Raw genomic sequence first — 19905 nt, 5'->3', positions numbered from 1 at the left:
ATCCATAATGTAGCTCTGGTTTACACATAAGTTTATACATTTCAGAAAATATACATTAATTACAGAAAGTTACAAACAACACAACATCCATCTACAGTATGACATGAACCACCCATATGAAGATGGTGATAGTTGCTACCCTCCATCCTTTATACAAAAACTCAGAACCTGCTGCTGTCATAGTCTCATCAGGTTGCTATATAAAACATCAAGCATTTACATTCAGACCTCAAATGTTGTCTTATGTGAAAGCCGAAATCATGTTTAAACAGGAATCTCATTTATGTGGCTCGTAATGTAAGCTAATGACGGTCTGTGGTGCCAGTGGGACCCTTTATATCAGATCATTTTAATGCTCTGCACCATCTCAAAACAGCCAAACACTGACGTCAACATTATGACGTTTTTTAGTGTGTGGGTGATCAGATTGTGCAAAGAAATGACAAATCACATCAGAATAGATGGATCAAGCTTAAAAAAGACCGGATGAAGCGATTTGTGGCTCTTGAATCAGACAGGAGCGGATGCAATCCGTAACTGTTAACCCCCACACGCAGATATTCTGAGGTTGAGAGTTTGCCATCGTCTGCTGTGACGCTTGTTGTGTGCAGGGTTGTGTGAGGAGAATTTACTATGAATGATGTGTGTGAATATCAAATACGCTGCAGTTGTTTTCGCGACTGCAGGTAATCAGTGGCATAATAAGGCATGACAAATTCTGGTCCTTGGAATAAAAATTCTGCAATCTGTCCCAGCTGGGTTTGTGGTCTGATTAATAAAAAAGCAACAACATATCCCAGCTGTTTGTTTGTGATTGGATGAGAATATTGAAGCAATGATGCAGTTCAGCAAGATTAAAGTATCTTTTTTAATTCTAAACCGAATTGATGTTTAGTTTCTTCTGTCTGATGGCTTTTCAGGCTGTCTTTATACTGTCTTTAAAAGATATTATTAAATATATACTCTAAAATGTACTGTATTTCCTCTCTAGGAATGCATTCTTAACAATAAAGTTGACACAATGGTTCTTCACAGTGAAACATTTTTGTTTCCTTAAAGAGCTATTTCTATTTTTACCTTTTTATAGTCTGTAGCAGCTTCTTCTGCTACAAGGAACCTTTTGTGATACAGAAAGGTTCTTCGGATGTTAAAGATTCTTTATCAAACCATATACAGCCAAAAATGGTTCTTCTATGACATTGTGTAAAAGTGTACAGGGATGCACCGAAATAAAAATTTTTGGCAGAAACCGAAAAACGAAAAAGAGGAAACCAAGAACGAAAACCAAAACACCAAAAGAAATTATTATGCCAATTAATAGTACCATTACATTTTTATGGCTATCACTGTGTACTAACTTTACTAGGGGTGTCACGGATCACAAAACTCTCACATTACAGTTTTTGAGGCACAGATCAGATTATTTTTCAGATCAGCAAAATGGGGGTGGATAAATCTAATAACAAATAAAGAAATTGCAAACATTTATAAAAAAAGAGCAAAGTTGCACATTAGTAAGGTCTGAAATTAGCATCATGTACAGAAATCAAATTAAATGAATCATAATACTGTCTTTATTGTATAAATTAAATATAATTATTATTATTTTTAGAACTACAGAAGTGATTTTCTCTTTGTCTTGGGTTGTTTGATTAACAATAATAACACAGACTTAAGTAGGTTAATTGAGGTTACTGTCTCTTTAAGACCGAATAAGCACAGACTGGTTTCTGACTCTAATCTATACATACACTTAAACATAAACAAATGTTTTTTTATTAAAAATAGAATACTGTGTTTGTATGTGCCCTGTTAATAACAGAAAGATTTTATGTTCGCTTGCTTTTTGAAAAGTGTCTCTCCGTGTATGCACTACTGAGTGCACTTAAACGCACACGCACACAGAGACCCAGAGCGAATCCCAAACAGCGCAGCATAAACAGTCACTCCACATAAAACGTTTTTCATTGCTTTATTCGCCAAATGTATGTTAATGGACTACAGTATGATACACATTAGCGCAACTCTCTCTAAAGTTTACACATCAAGAGTTCTGATCGATCACGTCTGACACATTTAACCGCATGTGCCTCTGTGCGTACAGAAAGCTGCTCACTTTAGTGCATTTTTACGGTTAAATACAAGCACGTGCAGGTCGCGGTTTCTGTTTGCTTCATCACAACATTTCAGCCGTATTTTTTCGGTGATAAAAGTCTTTCGGACAAATATTCGGTGCATCCCTAAAAAATATTCATAATTCATACTGTTCTTATTTTATTTCTCTAAGCAAGATGGGTTCTCCTCCTATCTAGCAAATCATGTTCATGGATGTGACATTGTTGAAGGCTATTGACTATTTAAAAAAATCGTGACATCCCAACTTCTTGTTTCAATAGAAAATATAGTTAAAAATCAAACTTCAAAGTGGTTCATGGGGTCATTCTCTCTTTCTTTTATCTCAGGCTGCCTATTCGAGGATGGTCTGTGTATGAACTATGAAGTCTGTCTTAATGGTGAGTCACACATACGTACACACACCGGCACCTGCAATTTCTCTTTCAAGGTCTCATGCATCATGCCATTTGATCAAGCCCTTAGTATTATCTGTGTGCGTATTCACAGCCAGCAGTATATAAGTTCAGGAAGAGTACAATGGATTTTAACGCTTTGGGTGTGACAAAACAAACACACACACCCACACACAGGCTGTATTTGGTTTAATTTTTAAAGTTGCTTAGCAAGCTTTAAAAACTCTCGTTCCTGGACTTTGATACATTTACATACTGGGTTGTACAGTCAATAGGAGGGTAATATAAATTAAGTAATTTACTGGTAGAACAGATTATATAAGCCAATTTAGCAGTAAACTACTTTCTTATTGGTGTCCTGCATGAGTGTTTTATGTCTTATTTCATTTTGCACTACTAGGTCAAAGTAAGACAGGAAGGGGCTTACTGAAAATAGATTATCTTAATTATAATTTTCATAATCATAATTTCTACTTTTTACGATAAAATATTTGATTGGTTGGGTAAATATTGGACAGAACCAACTGTTGGGTTTTAAAGGGACACTCCACTTTTTTGAAAAAATGCTCATTTTCCAGCTCCCCTAGACTTAAACATTTGATTTTTACCATTTTGAAATCCATTCAGCTGATCTCTGGGTCTGGCAGTACCACTTTTAGCATAGCTTAGCACAATCCATTGAATCTGATTAGACCATTAGCATCATTGGTTGAATTTGATATACACATTCAGACGCACTTACCACTGGAGGCGCCCCTAAAGTGTCACCGCAGTGACGCAGCACGAGTTCCCTCGAAAGGGAACTGTAACAATGTATCTTAAAAGGTAACACGATGTAACCTTGCTCTCACTTGAAATGTGTCCCCACATTTAGTTCTTGAATTTGAGGGTATTGGCCCTGGAAAGTCCTTGAAATGTCCTTGAATTTGAAGTTTACTAAGGTGTGGGAACCCTGTAACCCAACATGGGGTCATTTTTAACCCAGCACATGTTTTGGCCAATATATACCCATCATGGGTTAAAAATAGCCCAGCCATTTTTAGAATGTGTTCAATGTTTACCCAACCATGGGTTAAACCAACTCAAAAACAACAATTTTGTGTGTTATTTTAAATATATATATTAGTACTGAATGGTTCCTTAGGCTATGAAAAGATTAGAAAGAAATTGTTGCTTTAAGAACTTTTGACTCAAAGGTTCCTCAAGGAACCAAAATTCTAGAACCTTCACCTTTTTAAGAGTGTACACTTAACTCATAAAACATAAAATTTCTGTATAAAAACAATAGTTACTGCATGTGAGTATGCAAAATACATTAACATCTCTAATAAGCTGATAGGCATAATATATCTACACTTACACACATACACACACTGTGAGAGAAGATAGGGTGTTGAAGGCTGCTGGTTTTTGATTGGGTTTTCTCTGCAGATGGCATGTTTGGCCGCTGTGAGGCTGCTCCGTTAACAGACGTCTACACATATGACGTCTCGCCAGCGACGGTACAGAGATTCCGAACGCTGCTTCAGAAACTAGCACACAGAGGTAGGTGCATTAGTGTTGCCATAGCAACCGCACACATCAATGCCACTAGGCTGCTCCAAGAGCCTCTCAGCATTCTGGATCAGATCCCAAGCTCAGTGTGAGATGCTGTGTGTGTTTGTGTAATATATTACACAGAGCTGATCTCACATGTCAGAATATTTTGTCCTGGTTGTGTTGCAGGGTTGGCGTGGGAAGATGACATCACACAGCAGGTTTTATCTAATGAGTTCTCCAAACTACGCAAGATTTCCCTCCCATTAGCAGATTTCAGGTAACACTCATGGTAACACACAGCGGTTCGTTTCTACACTCATACTGTTACTCTCAGGAAAGAATGAATTTCTTTCCAAGATACAAATGAAAAACAAAGATCGAATTGAGACTTAAAGGTGCAGTGTGTAGATTTTAGTGGCATCTAGCAGTGAGATTGTGAATTGCAACCAACGGCTCAGTCCATCATTCACCGAAACGCATAGAGAAGCTACAGTAGCCGGACAAACATGTTGTTGTACAGTAGTGATAAAACGCGCTCTGTACAGCAGTTTGTCCGTTTAGGGCTACTGTAGAAACATGGCGGCACAAAATGGCGACTTCCATGTAAGGGGACCCTCTGTGTATTTAGATAAAAATGGCTCATTCTAAGGTAATAAACACATAACAGTTCATTATGTAATGTCTTTATACACCACTGATAATATAGTTATTTATATTATATTGCATTTCTGTCTTTAGATCCTTCTAAAAGTTACACACTGCACCTTTAAGTCATTTTATAATTTAAGACTTTAAAAAGTTTAATGCTTAAAGTTTATGTATTTGTTAGTCTAGAGGTGCACAATAGTTGAATGAAACATCGTTTATCTTCTTTAAAGGCCCCGTATTATGCAAAATCCACTTTAACAAGATGTTTGGACATATGTGTGTGTCGGCAGTGTGTGAACACAACAACCCTACAATAAAAAAGTCCACCCTGTTTTTATTTTTTCATCCCCATTAAACCAAAGCACTCTTATTAGATATGCTGTTTTGATTCTCTTGTTAATGTGATGTCACACTGATAAAGTACTAATTTTTTTCAGCACTAATGCGGCTAAAGGTACTATTGTCCCAGACTGTATTCACAGGAATCACATCTATTTTTAACCAAAAGTGCTCACTGTCTGTTGGTAAGGGAGTGAGGACCAGTAGCCTATTTGCATTTAAATGTACACACATGAAAACATCACTGTTTTGCTCCCACCCAAATAGGGGCATTTTTGGCATGATTTGTGGGGTATTTTGAACTGAAACTTCACAGACACATTCAAGGCACACCTGAGATTTATATTACGTCTTGTAAAAATGTTACATCTTGACATTCTTTTAGCAATACAAATCTCCTTTGGGTATGAGATGATGAGACACAGTTGGAGCGCAATTACCCCTGGCGCTCACCCGTAAGGCCCCTGCTGTCTCCTGAACTCATGGATTATATGTTCATGTTCTAATAGGCCACAGGCTTATGGTACTGCTGCTGGAGACAGAAGAATTACATCATCAGAGGCGGAGCTCAGAAAGACACTGAGATACCTGCAGCACCTGGGGCTTCTACCAAGAAAATCAAGCAAGGTGAAAAGTGTATAGATCTATGTGTGTTTATCTCATGAATCAGACTTATTTATTAAATTGATGTTTTAAATGTAGCAACGCTTTTCTCCTGTGTCCTCTGAAAAAACCAATAGCTGTGTCAGATTCATCTAATCATACTTTCACTAAAAGTACATACATCAGTGGTAATGGATGTTTTTACACTTATCCATTTGGCATTAATATTATGCTTTAGAAATTTTTATATTTATACATTTTTTATCCATATGTGCAATGGGAATGGATCCCAATGCTCACTCTTAATAACAAAGCTTATATAAAAGGAATATTCCATTTTCTTAAAAGAAAAATCCAGATAATTTACTCACCACCATGTCGTCTAAAATGTTGATGTCTTTCTTTGTTCAGTCGAGAAGAAATTATGTTTTTTGAGGAAAACATTGCAGGATTTTTCTCATTTTAACGGACTTTAATAGACACCAACAATTAACACTTAACTCAACACGTAACAGTTTTTTTCAACAGAGTTTCAAAGGTCTATAAACAATCCCAAACGAGGCATAAGTGTCTTATCTAGCGAAACGATTGTCATTTTTGACAAGAAAAAGAAAAAATATGCTCTTTTGGACCACAGCTTTTCGTCTGGGTCCGGTCCAGCGCGACCTAACGTAAATCCGTAGTGACGTAGGGAGGTCACGTGTTACATATATAAAATGCACATTTGCGGACCATTGTAAACAATAAACTGACACAAAGACATTAATTAGTATCAGTTGACATACAACAACGTAGGAACGTCCTCTTTCAATACATTTGTAAACACTGGGGCGGAGTTTCGTGTTCCTCTTCTGTGACCTCTTGACGTCATGACGTATTGTGTGGGGTCACCTGGCGCATCACGACTAGATCCAGACGAGAAGTTGTGCTTTAAAAGTGTATATATGTTATTTTTCTTGTAAAAAATGACAATCGTTTTGCTAGATAAGACACTTATGCCTCGTTTGGGATTGTTTATAGTCCTTTGAAACTCTGTTACGTGTTGATTTAAGTGTTAATTGTTGGTAAAGTCCATTAAAATTAGAAAAATCCTGCAATGTTTTCCTCAAAAAACATAATTTCTTCTCGACTGAACAAAGAAAGACATCAACATTTTGGATGACATGGTGGTGAGTAAATTATCTGGATTTTTCTTTTAAGAAAATTGAATATTCCTTTAACAGCGATGGCCTAGAAAAACCTTTTTTGGTTCTTCAAAGAAACATTTAGTCAAAGGTTCTTTAAAAAATGATTTCTTTATACATTTTTATAATCTTAAGAACCTTTTTTTTTACTTAAAGAACCTTTTGTGAAAGGTGCTTTGAAGAACCATTTAGACAGAAAGGTTCTATGGAATCGTGAAGCACATTTATTTTTAAGAGTGCTGGGTTACTTTCAACCCATGGTTGGGTCAAAAAGGAAATACATTCATTACTTATGCAAGGTTGTTTTAGCCGAAAATGCTGGGTCGATTCAGCCCATGGTTGAGTCAAATTTTGACTTTTTTTGGGATAATTTAACCCAACGTTGGGTTTGTAATTTTTTTTTAAACTATGTAAGGAATAATTGACGACAGGCCATTGAATTATTTGAAAATAATGCACACCCATGAGTGATAATGCGGCGAAACTTTATACCACGGTTACCACAGACATTGCTCTGGTGGTTTTTTGAAACATTTTACAGGTCAGGTGTGCGTTTTACAGAAAAATAATCAACACCCGTGGAACATATCTTAACAAATCAAAATAAAGCATTCAACAGGCTTTAGTTAATAATAGCCTTGTATGTTATACAAGTCAAGCTACTATACAGTGGCCTGGGAAAACCCAGACAACTTCTGGCAAAGTAGTCTGGCAAAGAGGCCATTCAAACCCATTTCTAATGCCGAGAAATTGCGGCACCAATCAGAAACGTTGGGACGGGCTTTACGCGATGACGACAGCGCAGCGACGATGAAGCAGATAATAGGCTTGTTCGACTTCATGAGGTGCCGCAAGAACCGACAGACGGATGACGTCAAAGTTCCATGAGAGCAATTTATAAACAAACTCCTCCGTATGATTTTGCGAATCGCTCTCGCGGTACTTTGACGTCATCTGGCTGTCGATTCTTGCAGTGCCGCATGAAGTTGAACAAGCCTTTGGTACATTTCAAAGATGGATGACATCGTGGAATATCACTGTTCGAATCAGCAAACACGTCTGTTTTAAGCGATTTAAACTTTTATTTTTTGTTAAAACCCGAGCAAAGAACAACACTCGAAGCCTTCATATCTAAAAAAAGATGTTATCGCTGTCTTACCAAATGGATCTGGCAAAAGTCTGATATAGCTCAGCATACGTCATCTCCTTCATCGCTGTGATTGGTTTTAGGTCTATCCAATTGGACCCAGAGGCATTTAAAAGAGACATCCGTTGATGACGCCCCTTTGAAAATGATATGTCTATGAAGCTTTGCCAGACCATAACTCAGTTACTACTGAAAATGGTCTGGTTTTAACCAGGCTAACTATACAGGGTTTTACATAAAGCTAATAATGAGTTTTAAAAACCTTATGTTTATCGTTTATTTAATTGTATGTTGTGCAGGAGGCGGGGCTTCAGTACTTTCGCTCTGGAGAACCACGCCCTGGAGCTGACTCCACCTCTCCTGACTCCGCCCCTCCTGAGTTCATTCCAGAATCACCATATCAGTCAAAGTCATTCCCTGACCTCAACAGATACCAGAGCGATGTGGCACAAACTCCCCGGCAGGAAGATGGTTCAGACCTGCTCACGGTTGCTCTCCAGAAGTATCTTACCCAGAACAGACCATCTCAGCCCGGTCTAGGGGAGAAACCCAGAGTAGACCGACTCTTCCTTAAAGATGGCTCTAGAAAGCCCTCTGCAAGTGACTCAATCACACCTGTGGATGGTATGACATGTTTTCTTTCTTTCCCATACATTTGAGAAGCTCAGATGCAAAACCCTCTAAGTGCGACTGACATATTTTCTTGTAAATTAGCATTTTTATCAAGCTCAGCATTCGTGAGGTAATACATCATTATGTAATTTTTGACTGAGGTGGCGTTTAGCTGCTTTTGCATCTGAGCTCCTCATATGTTGGAGTAAGTGAACAGAAAGTTTACATACTTTACTTTCACCACTTCACACTCTGTATAATCTGTTTACAGAATCATTCATCTGGAAAGTTCTGCAGAACGTGGGCAGGCACAGTGTGGATGTGAAGAGTCTAAAGGCAGCAGATTTGGATAAGCTTGCCGTTCTTATCGCGGACGCTCTGCAGGTGGTGGAAAAGCAGACAGGACAAGGAGAGATGCCCAGAGATCTGGAGACGCAGCAGAATCCTGAAGACCTGCAATACGAGGATCAGATAGAGGAACAACAACCTGAAACTGATTCGGTTGATCAGATCCCCGAAGACAGTGCTCAGGAACAGATGGAAGTGGATGAGGAAAATTCATCTGTCACTCAAAGGACTCTCCAAACCATTTCACCTGTGACAGGTGGCACATAGTTTTTTTTTAATGCCACTTTACATTATTTACATACTTTTGAAGCAAACACATAAAGGTCATGATGTTTCTCTTACAGAAGGACAAATAATAGAAGAGGAAAAAAGAAACATGGATAACAAGGTAAAGCTATGGTCATTTTAATATATAATGTTTTAGATAGGTTAAAGCTCGATATTAACTGCTTCAGCCTGGTTAAAGGGAAACACCAGCGTTTTTCAATATTTTATTATGTTCTTACCTCAACTTAGACAAATTAATACATACCTATCTTGTTTTCGATGTGTGCCCATAATCTTTGTAAAGCGCGTCGTGAATGTGTTAGCATTTAGCCTAGCCCCATTCATTCCTTAGGATCCAAACAGGGATAAATTTATAAGCCACCAAACACTTCCATGTTTTCCCTATTTAAAGATTGTTACATTACACGAGTAAGTAATAGTAATAGTCCTAGATGGTCCAAAAACCTAGTTACGACTATTTTGCCAGCAGTACAATGAACTACAACATACACTTCTTGTTTTACCAGGAAGTTGGATTCTTAGGAAAGCTCCTGGAGTACCTGGATAAAACCTCTGGCTCAGAACCCGAGCCTGTTGCTAAGGGGAATGGTGTGTCTGTGGAAACCGTGCGTAGCCGAACGACCCACCGGGATGTGGGAATGCAGAAAAAGGCAATAGAGCAGGTGGAGGAGGTAGAGGGCTGGGTGCAGGCAGCAGCTATAGCGCCCTCCTCTGGTGTGGAGACAAACCCTGCACCGCGTCGCAAGAACATGAAAGTACAAGATCTTCAGCTCGATGTCCAGACCAACAACAAGAATGACATATATGGATACATTATAACGGATACAGAGTAAGCTAGTCCAACAACACACAAAACATACACGCCACAAACACACACACTGAACAAAAGTTGTTCTTTCTCCCTGGATCAGGAATCTTCCCACCGATAAGGGTTTGGATCTGATGCAGTTGGTGGCTCGTAAAGCGAAGATTCAGATGACAGATTTCTCAGAGCTCTCGTGAGTCATAATTGTGTTTGTGAGAGTGGCTTTGAGTGTCTCAAAGCAAAAGCCACCATAACTTATAAAAAAGTATAAGTAAAAATGTATGTTTATTTTATATATAGTGTTGTTAGTCCAGCTGTGACATTTCAAGTCCGTCCAAACGCTCAGAACATCACTACAGCTGATGTTGCTAATGTAGCAGGTAAGGGCTTAATCAATACAACTATTACTACAAATGCACATTGTAACACACACACACACACACACACACAAAGAACTGCACACTCAACTTCTCTTAAATTTTTCATTCCTGAGTGATAAATGCTCAGATGTCTTTATCTCTGATGTGTCTCTGTTTTCAGTTCGTCAGAAGAATGAGCTGGAAAAAGAAGTGAAAATCAAGATTGTGGAGGCTGGAGTAACTGATGTAAGAATATCATCTCTTTGTCTCCTCAAATACATCTAATTGATATGAATAAATACAAACAAAAGTCTGTAACACTTTTCTTGAAGGGGTGTTCATGAGACTGACATGACATCTTATACTCATGACCAGGGACGTGCACAGACATTTTGAGGGGCAGGGGCTCAAGTGAAATAAAGGGCACTTCTCATAATTATGTATTTTTTTTCTTTTTTTAAACAAAAAAAGTATATATATTAACGCAATTCTGACTTCCTTTTTAAAAATTTATTTAAAAAGTTAATTATTTGATCTTCCTCAAACTCACGCAATTGTTTCATTTTTAAAAGATGTCCACAAAATAATCAGTTCACACAGACACCATGGTCTCCTTAGTATTCTAGGTTTATACAGCAGCAAAGGAAACCATTACACAATGTGCATGTTTTGAAAACATTAAATTACACATTAATGACAAATTTGTTAAAATGCTAAAAACAAAATTGTGACTGCTGAGTAGTGCTACATGCCAATAAATGCTATATGCTAGCGTTTAGCTGAAGTTCTATTAGTTTGCAATTAGTTGTTAATCAAAATCTGTATTTTTGTCTGATAAGGGCTCAAAATATAAGGTCTGTTTACTAATGTGAGCTTCTGGCATGAGCCTCAGAGCAGAGCCAATCAGAGCAGAGCTCAAAATATAAGGTCTGTTTACTAATGTGAGCTTCTGGCATGAGCATCAGAGCAGAGCTCAAAATTATTATTCATGACCCTTTCAAATAGGGCAAAAATAGACCATTTCATTCAAATGACAAATTCTAGGCTTGTAAATGGACATGTAAAAACGTTTCTGGATAATTTTTGCACTTAATAAAGTGCCTTCTTTGTCAAATAACAATTTAACATATTATTGCAACACATCCTTTGGCACTTTTAATTTTAGGTTTCATATTTATAAGGGTTACACATGTCAGAAACAACAAATATAGATTAGGCCTATTTTATTTGTATTATATATTTTACTTTATTGTGATGTCAGTAAAAATTCAGACTGGGCAAGTAGAATACTGAACCATCAGATTTCTCCCCAATCTACTACATCACTCCAGTATAACACATTATAGGCTACTTATTTAACAGCCATTACAAAAAAACGCCAACAAAAAAAGCTTACTACTGTAGTTAGCAATTATATTATTGTTTGTGCTTTATTATTTTATGAGCAGTCTGTTTAAACTACATACACTATACGGTTACAAGTTTGCAACTCTTCAGGTTAATATGGGATTGTCGTGGAAAACAATGTCCCTGAATCGTTATGTGTAACAACGTGTCCCATATTTTGTGCATCAAACTGTTAATATAAGAATGCCTTCTTCCTCACACACTTACCGGTCGCCTGCCTGCATAATCATGCATATCGCGTCTCGTTCGGCCGAGCTTTGGCGCTTCTACATGCGCGAATGCAGCACGAGTAAAGACAAGACCAATCATAAAGCGAAGTACGTTAGAGAGGCGGGACTTAGGAAAGGTAAAGCCAATCATATTAGCGATGTGAGTTTTGGAGGCGGGACTCATCTGTTAACCGTTTATGTACCACAAATAGCGCTATTTTTCTTTTTATAAGAGTTTAAATCTCATTTAAATGATTATTACTGAATAAATTCATGTTAAATTAAATAAGTAACAAGTAAAAAACACAAGAAACAGACAGACATCAGTTGTTATATGAATAAAGATCATATTATAAAAAAAAATAAAAAAGCACCCCAGAAAAAAAGGGCACTTTTTCTCCAGGAATAAAAAGGGCAGGTGCTCAAGCCCCCTTTGATGTCTATGTGTGCACGTGCCTGCTCATGACACGTGTCATGAACATGAAGGAGATTTTATGACAACTGTCATTAAGTGTCATTCGTTCAATTTATGTCATTTTTAATGCAAAGATGACATTGTTTGAGATTTCTTTGTTATGACAACTTGGAATGGAATGGAAAGTATTTATTTGAAACAGGGACAACGCACAATTAAACATTAAACTTGTTAAAAAAAACAAGAGAACATGTCTCGAGCCAGGTTGTAGCAACAGTTGCTAATTTTCACCTGTAGTCCCTGGGCAGGTATAACGGATAACCTTGACATTAACCAATACATCATAACTTGTCATGACAACTTGACATTTACCAAGACAACATAACTGACCACTTTTTACCAGTGATACAAATTGAATTTGTCAATAAAATGTCATTAAGTGTTAATATTCTGTCAAATAGTTTTATAACAGCGTCATGAATATTTTTCTTGACCTCAACTACAGTGGTACAAATAAAATTTGTCATAAAAATGTCATTAAGTGTTAATACTCTGTCAAATAGTTTTATAACAGCGTCATAAATATTTTTCTTGACCTCAACTACAGTGGTACGAATATAATTTATCATCAAAATGTCATTAAGTGTTATTACTCTGTCAAATAGTTTTATAACAGCATCATTAATATTTTTCTTGACCTCAACTACAGTGGTACAAATATAATCTGTCATTAAAATGTCATTAAGTGTTTATACTTTGTCAAATAGTTTTATAACAGTGTCATGAATATTTTTTTTACCTGAACTACAGTTGTACACATATATTTTGTAATTAAAATGCCATTAAGTGTTAATACTCTGTCAAATAGTTTTATAACAGCATCATGAATATATTTTTTTAAGTTTCCTCCAGGTGTTAGAAAAATAAAATCAATCATTTAATAATAATTAAAATTGATTTATTGCATTTGGAGACCGATTCACCTACAATTAAATGAAAACAATGTGTTAAGCCATTCAGCGTTGGGTCCATATCGCTGGAAAAACAGTAATTTCATTGAATTAATTAAATGTTTTGTTCGTTTTTCTTCTATGTCAGAAAATTTCAGAACCCTCTGCGTGAGGAAGAACAAGTTCTGTTAGTTGTCAGTTTTTTTGTGTATTGTGCACATACATAAAGTTAATTATAAACTTTTGACGTGTCTGTTGCATTTTATTAAGGTATTTAAAATGATTTGACATAGTATTAACACATAATGACATTTTAATGTAACGTTAACCCATAAAGCTAGGTAGGTTCTTAAGTTTGATAATTATTCTGCTATAATGTTTATGACAGATGTATGATGTAGTTATGGTGTATTGGTTTATTTCATAACAAAAGCGTTTCAAACAATGTCATCTTTGCATTAAAAATGACATATTTGAACAAATGACACTTTATGACAGTTGTCATAAATGTGCATAAAAATCTCCTTCATGTTTATAAACCAGGTCATGTCATGATTATAAAGCTGTCATTTCAATCTTATGAACACCCCTTCAAAAAAAGTGTTACCCAAAAGGGATGTGAAATATTAAGACAATTCTGCACTTTTAATATATAAAATTAATAAATTACTAGCAAATGCATAAATTAAGAAAATGTACTTATTTTACTACCAGTGTAGCATCCTCAACTTTTTGTAGATTTGGGGAGGGCATTTCTATATTTAAGAAAAAAAATAAATTATGCATAAAGTCATCTTGTGTTTCTTATCCTTTCTAGAGGAGTAAATTGAATCAAATTCCCACTAAGTACAGTCGCTCAGAATCACTCAAGTTTCTCATTCTGACGGTCATTTCCATCGTGTGCATTGCCGGAGTGCTGCTGGCATCCAGCGTCATCTACTGTATGCGTCACCGCTCTCATCACAAACTCAAAGAGAAGCTTACCAACCTCACCTCTGACCCAACAACTGATGCCACTGCTACTTACCAGGTACTAAAAAGTTTGTGCGTGGGGGTCTCTTACGTTGTGGGTAGGGTTGCCACTGTGAAATATGGGACAAAAAGTGGCCTGCCACAGCAGTGCGGTTATGGTTTTGTGTAAATGTACAATGTATTGGTTTAAGCCATTTGTCAAAATGAAAGGTAATCTCCTAACTTATAACTCTTATGCCTTGGCAACATTTGTGCGCCCATGGGCGTGCTGGTCTAAAAACGAGGTGTGTTCAGGCGCATTGTTGGTGCGTTGCTATTTTGAGGCAAGTAAAATAGACTACGCCATTGGCCAACCAAAACCTGGTCTAAAGTCTAAAATCAATGGCACAATATTGTTTTTGTTATTTAAAGATCCGTAATATATGCCTATAAATGGGACGACAACGCGCGTTTGCTTGTCACACACATGGATGCGCAACAGCACACAAAGTTTTTGAATATAAAAAATTTATAAAAAATGTAAAATATTATTATTGAGTCTCTTGTACATAAATGAGGACCGATTACGAGATATTAGAAGGTGTAAAGAGCTGCTTCACCTGTAGCCTGCTAAGTAATTGAATGTTTTACTTTTAACAAATGGAAATATTGCATTTATTTTCAAATGTTTTTATGCCACCCCACGTATTTATTGTATGTGATGACTTTGTACCTGTGAATATGGTGAGATGAGAACCGTTTTCAAGTAATGCTTGTCAAAACATTCACGGCGCTGTCCGAATGCTGAAACTTTTCGGCTGTCCACACGTTTGTAAATTCTTTATCTCCTGTTTGTTACAAACAAAGTATTTTTAGTGTACAAACCTTTTCTTGCATATTTGTAAATTATTCTTTGAGATTACATTGATCATGTAGGCTATCCTTACATTTACAGCAATTAAAAGCCTTCTATTTTTACTTTCATGACTGAAACAAAATGACTTTTAAACGGAACCAAAGGTTGTAATACAAAAAAATAACAATTTCAATGCAAATAAAAACAACAAAATTTTTTAACATCAATCTTAAACTGGTGGTCTTCTTTCTCCACTTAGTTTTTCAGTTTTCAAATCCGCCATCTAAAAAGGCAATCGTCATGGCAAGCACAACTGGCTTTTAAAGGGGATGGGAGATGAGACTCTCACTGGTTTATTGCACTTTACGCCCAAAACACCCATTACTCATTACGAGAATAGGAACAACCCTTTTAGACTGTGCACTAGGCGCACAAGTCATTTTTCCCGTCGTTAAATTAGCAAAAGTGGATTCGGACACACCCTTTTAGACTGTTCACCGTGTGCTTTAGACCATGCGCTTAGATCATTAAAATAGGACCCAAGGTTTTGTCGTCCAAGATCATATGTTTTTTCAAACATGTAAAAATGCAGAAAGCATTCTGTGAGGGTTCGATTTAGGGGTTGGAGTTGCGGAAGGGGATAGAATATACTGTGAGTGTGTGTGTAAATATATACTTCTTGCTCTCCATAGGAGCTGTGTAGGCAGCGAATGGCAGTAAAGCCTCCCGTAGAGAAGCCGGATCCTATTCACTCTTCTCGAATAAACAGTGTCTCATCCCAGTTGAGTGATGGGCCAATGCCGAGTCCTTCTGCACGTACTAGCACCTCCTCATGGAGCGAAGAGCCCGTCCACTCCAACATGGACATATCGACTGGACACATGATACTGGTAAATGAACATACAAAGCTGCACATTATGAGAATGTTTATATTATATATAGCGCAAATGCTAGACACAAAAGAAATTCTGCCATTTTAGTCAAGTATTTCTTAAATATTTAAAAAAAATTAAACATTTCCATCAAACGCTTGTAATCGATATTAAAATGTGCAGTAGTTCAGTACACATGTTGAAGTACATTTAAATAATCATACAACAAAGTGTACATGCAAAAGAGATGCCTCACAGCAAGAAGGTCCTCGGTTCAAATCCCGGCTAGGGCAGGTGGCCTTTCTGTGTGGAGTTTGCATGTTCTCCCTGTGTCCGTATGGGTTTTACGGGTACTCATGTTTCCTCCCACAGGCCAAAAACATGCAAGTTAGGTGAAATTGGAGATACCAAATTGCACCTCCCCCAACTGAATAAACTTGTATGGATTAAACTATGTGTATGGATTAACCGGTTCTCACCATGAATATAGCCATAGATGCTGGAATGGTGTAAAGAATAAATAAATAAAGAAATGCAAAAGAGAAATTGCATAATTTCTTGTAAAAGCATAATTTTTTTTTATTTGCTAAGCACTGGTTGTTAAAGGGACACTCCACTTTTTTTGATAAAATTCTCATTTTCCAGCTCCTCTAGAGTTAAATATTTGTTGCCAATCTCTGGGTCTGGCACTACCACTTTTAGTATAGTTTAGCACAATCCATTGAATCTAATTAGACCATCAGCATCGCGCAAAAAAATCACCAACGAGTTTCGATATTTTTCCTATTTAAAACTTGACTCTTCTGTAGTGACATTGTGTACTAAGACCAACAGAAAAATAAAAGTTGCGATTTTCTAGGCAGATATGGCGAGGAACTATACTATTATTCTGCTATTAGTCCCCTGCTATTAAAAGTTACTCAGGGGACTATTTTCGGGTGCTGCGTTGTATCATTGTGCCTCCTGCAGCCATGTTACGGCAGCAAAGTCACTGATTATTACACCAGTTTGAGAGTATAGTTCCTAGCCATATCTGCATAGAAAATCACAACTTTAAATTTTTCGTCAGTCTTAGTACAAAATGTAACTACAGAAGAGTCAAGTTTTAAATAGGAAAAATATCGAAACTCTTATTTATGAGCACGATGCTAAATGGTCTAATCAGATTCAATGGATTATGCTAAGCTATGCTAAACGTGCTAGCGCCAGACCCGGAGATCAGCTTGATGGATTCCAAAACGGTAAGAATCAAATTTTTAACTTTAGGGGAGCTGGAAAATTTGAGTATTTACAAAAAAAGTGGAGTGCCCCTGACATCATGTTGCCTATGTAGAAAATTATTTTTACAAGCAAACTATTATTTAAAAAAAAATTTACCTTCCGTTTTGTGTTATTTTATGTGTAGAAATGCAAACAGTACAAAACATGCACACACTGTATGTTTTCTATGTACACATTTAGGCATATATGGAGGACCACCTAAAAAATAAGAATCGTTTGGAGTCAGAGTGGGAGGCTCTCTGTGCGTATCAGGCCGAGCCGAATGCCACCACCGTCGGCCAGAGAGACGGCAATGTCAAGAAGAACCGCACCAGCACAGTGATAGCCTATGAGTAACACACTTGGGCATACACATTTGTCAAATTTTAGATCACGGGTGTCCAGACTTTTTTGTGTGGCGATCTACTTTTAAAATGATAGAGCCGACAAGATCTACCTGCTAAAAACACAGTTAATTATTTTTATAACACTTTAAATGCTTGTTAGGACTATACCTCTACATTGAATTAAGGGCTGTTACCATTACTCTATTCTTTTTGAGGAGTTAAAAAAATCATTGAGTACATGTCGAGTATTCCTTAAAATAGCGGAGATGCGGTTTACTGAAACAAACTAGAAAATGACAACATATAAATCAGCGCTACGCTGTAAGTTAGACCAGTGGTTTTCAAACTGGGGGCCGGGGCCCCCAGGGGGGCTGCGAGATGGTGCCAGGGGGGCCCCTAGTTTTATGACATTTTATAAAATACATTCATTTATCATGAATTCTGTGTAATTAAACCTAAACAATAATAAGCCAACTAACCAACAGCACTACAGATCGACTGTATTGGACACCCCTGTTTTAGATTATACAGTTATTTTTGTCATTTATTTTGACAAAAACTGTGTGTGTTTGTGTTTATTTAGATGATCACTGCAGAATAACCCTAAAGGCGGAGAACAATCAAGGCAACTCGGACTACATTAACGCCAGTCCAATTGTGAGCACAAACAACAGCCGAAACTTCATTATAAACTGTGGCGGCTCGTGACTTCTCTTCCGAGGAGCGCAAATTCAAAATATGTGTTTGTTGGATCATGTGAACCATGTGCATCACGTGTTTTGTCAAAATAATTGCCTGCTGCACACGCGTCAAAACCGTTTATGATAAAAGAGACGCTCACGTTCACAAAATACACCCAAGACACTCCCTTAACAGTAAACTCTGATTACGCATGAGATTATGCTAGTATCTGGAAAACGCGAGCGTCTCTTTTGTCATGGACCCTTTGGACGCGTCTGCAGCAGGCACTTGTTTTGACAAGACACGCGATGCACACAGGATCACTCGACGCGCAGAACACATATTTTGAAATTACGAAACACACACATGATGGGCTACATTCCAATTGTGACGAACTTCGCATCATGCGCCCTCGATAAAAGAAGTCACCAGCCACCAGTGATTACAAAAATACTTTATACTGTATATCAAACTGCACAACACTGACTTCAGCCCAGGTTTCTCCAGGTTAATGGATGAATAGACAATCCCGCAAATTGCTTTGGATGGGTGACATTGATTAACTCTCTCTATACCAATTAATACAAGTAACTGAGCTCCAACTCCTTTTTTATCGGCTCTGTGCCTTTAAGGAGGACATTCATCGCATGTCACTGCAGACTGATCCTTTTATTTGGGTCATTTAAAAAAAAAAAAAAAAAACTTTACTACACACGTCATGCAGAATATGGTCCATATATTTTGAAATCATGTGTTTTACCTATAAACATATAACTTATGGATGTAGGCCACATACATGCTACCATAATATAAAACAGCATATGTTGTGTTTTTTGGTATGTTAGTGTTCCAACAACTTTTCATACTTAGCTTAAAGGAATATTCCATTTTCTTAAAAGAAAAATCCAGATAATTTACTCACCACCATGTCTTCCAAAATGTTGATGGCTTTCTTTGTTCAGTCCAGAAGAAATTATGTTTTTTGAAGAAAACATTGCAGAATTTTTCTAATTTTAATGGACTTTAATAGAACCCAACATTTAATACTTAACTCAACACGTAACAGTTTTTTTCAACGGAGTTTCAAAGGACTATAAACAATCCCAAACGAGGCATAAGGGTCTTATCTAGCGAAACGATTGTCATTTTTGACAAGAAAAATAAAAAATATATACTTTTAAACCACAACTTTGTATATTAAGTGTATATTTTTCTTTTAAGAAAATGGACTAATCCTTTAACTAGAAATAATGAGCATCAGGCATCAACACTGTTCATTTATTCAGCATGATAACACACATAGGGTACACTCGGTGTGTGTGTGTTCAGTGTTGTTTTCTTTTTGTCAGATGGATCACGATCCTCGTAATCCCGCGTACATCGCCACTCAGGGTCCCTTGCCCTCCACTGTCGCTGACTTCTGGCAGGTAAAAGATATGTGTGTTGACTTGCAGATGGTCTGGGCGAGCGTGCGGATATGTGTGTTTGCAAATGTAGTGTGTGTTGTACTCCAGATGGTCTGGGCGAGGGTGTGATTATGTGTGTGTTTGTATAGTC

The 19905-nt window shown here is 37.2% G+C and overlaps 1 protein-coding gene across 2 annotated transcripts in view; it reads left to right on the top strand.

Annotated features, from left to right (window-relative positions):
* Window positions 1–19905, top strand: part of slco5a1b (solute carrier organic anion transporter family member 5A1b) — a 28299-nt gene that overhangs the window by 1739 nt on the left and 6655 nt on the right. Inside the window, exons 2-17 of one of the 2 annotated variants that reach the window (XM_073855426.1) lie at window positions 2463–2513; window positions 3960–4073; window positions 4254–4344; window positions 5564–5681; window positions 8288–8612; window positions 8872–9204; window positions 9293–9336; window positions 9743–10065; window positions 10148–10234; window positions 10342–10421; window positions 10582–10646; window positions 14199–14411; window positions 15881–16078; window positions 17522–17673; window positions 18255–18324; window positions 19698–19775. In XM_073855426.1, the coding sequence (XP_073711527.1) occupies window positions 2463–2513; window positions 3960–4073; window positions 4254–4344; window positions 5564–5681; window positions 8288–8612; window positions 8872–9204; window positions 9293–9336; window positions 9743–10065; window positions 10148–10234; window positions 10342–10421; window positions 10582–10646; window positions 14199–14411; window positions 15881–16078; window positions 17522–17673; window positions 18255–18324; window positions 19698–19775 (2342 nt within the window). The remainder of the gene's footprint in view (window positions 1–2462; window positions 2514–3959; window positions 4074–4253; window positions 4345–5563; window positions 5682–8287; window positions 8613–8871; window positions 9205–9292; window positions 9337–9742; window positions 10066–10147; window positions 10235–10341; window positions 10422–10581; window positions 10647–14198; window positions 14412–15880; window positions 16079–17521; window positions 17674–18254; window positions 18325–19697; window positions 19776–19905) is intronic. The other variant, XM_073855427.1, reaches the window with a different exon arrangement.

This window comes from Misgurnus anguillicaudatus, chromosome 2 (genome assembly GCF_027580225.2).
Source record: "Misgurnus anguillicaudatus chromosome 2, ASM2758022v2, whole genome shotgun sequence".
NCBI lineage: Eukaryota > Metazoa > Chordata > Actinopteri > Cypriniformes > Cobitidae > Misgurnus > Misgurnus anguillicaudatus.
Note: the sequence above shows the minus strand (reverse complement) of the source record. Positions and strands in the feature narration are given on the sequence as shown.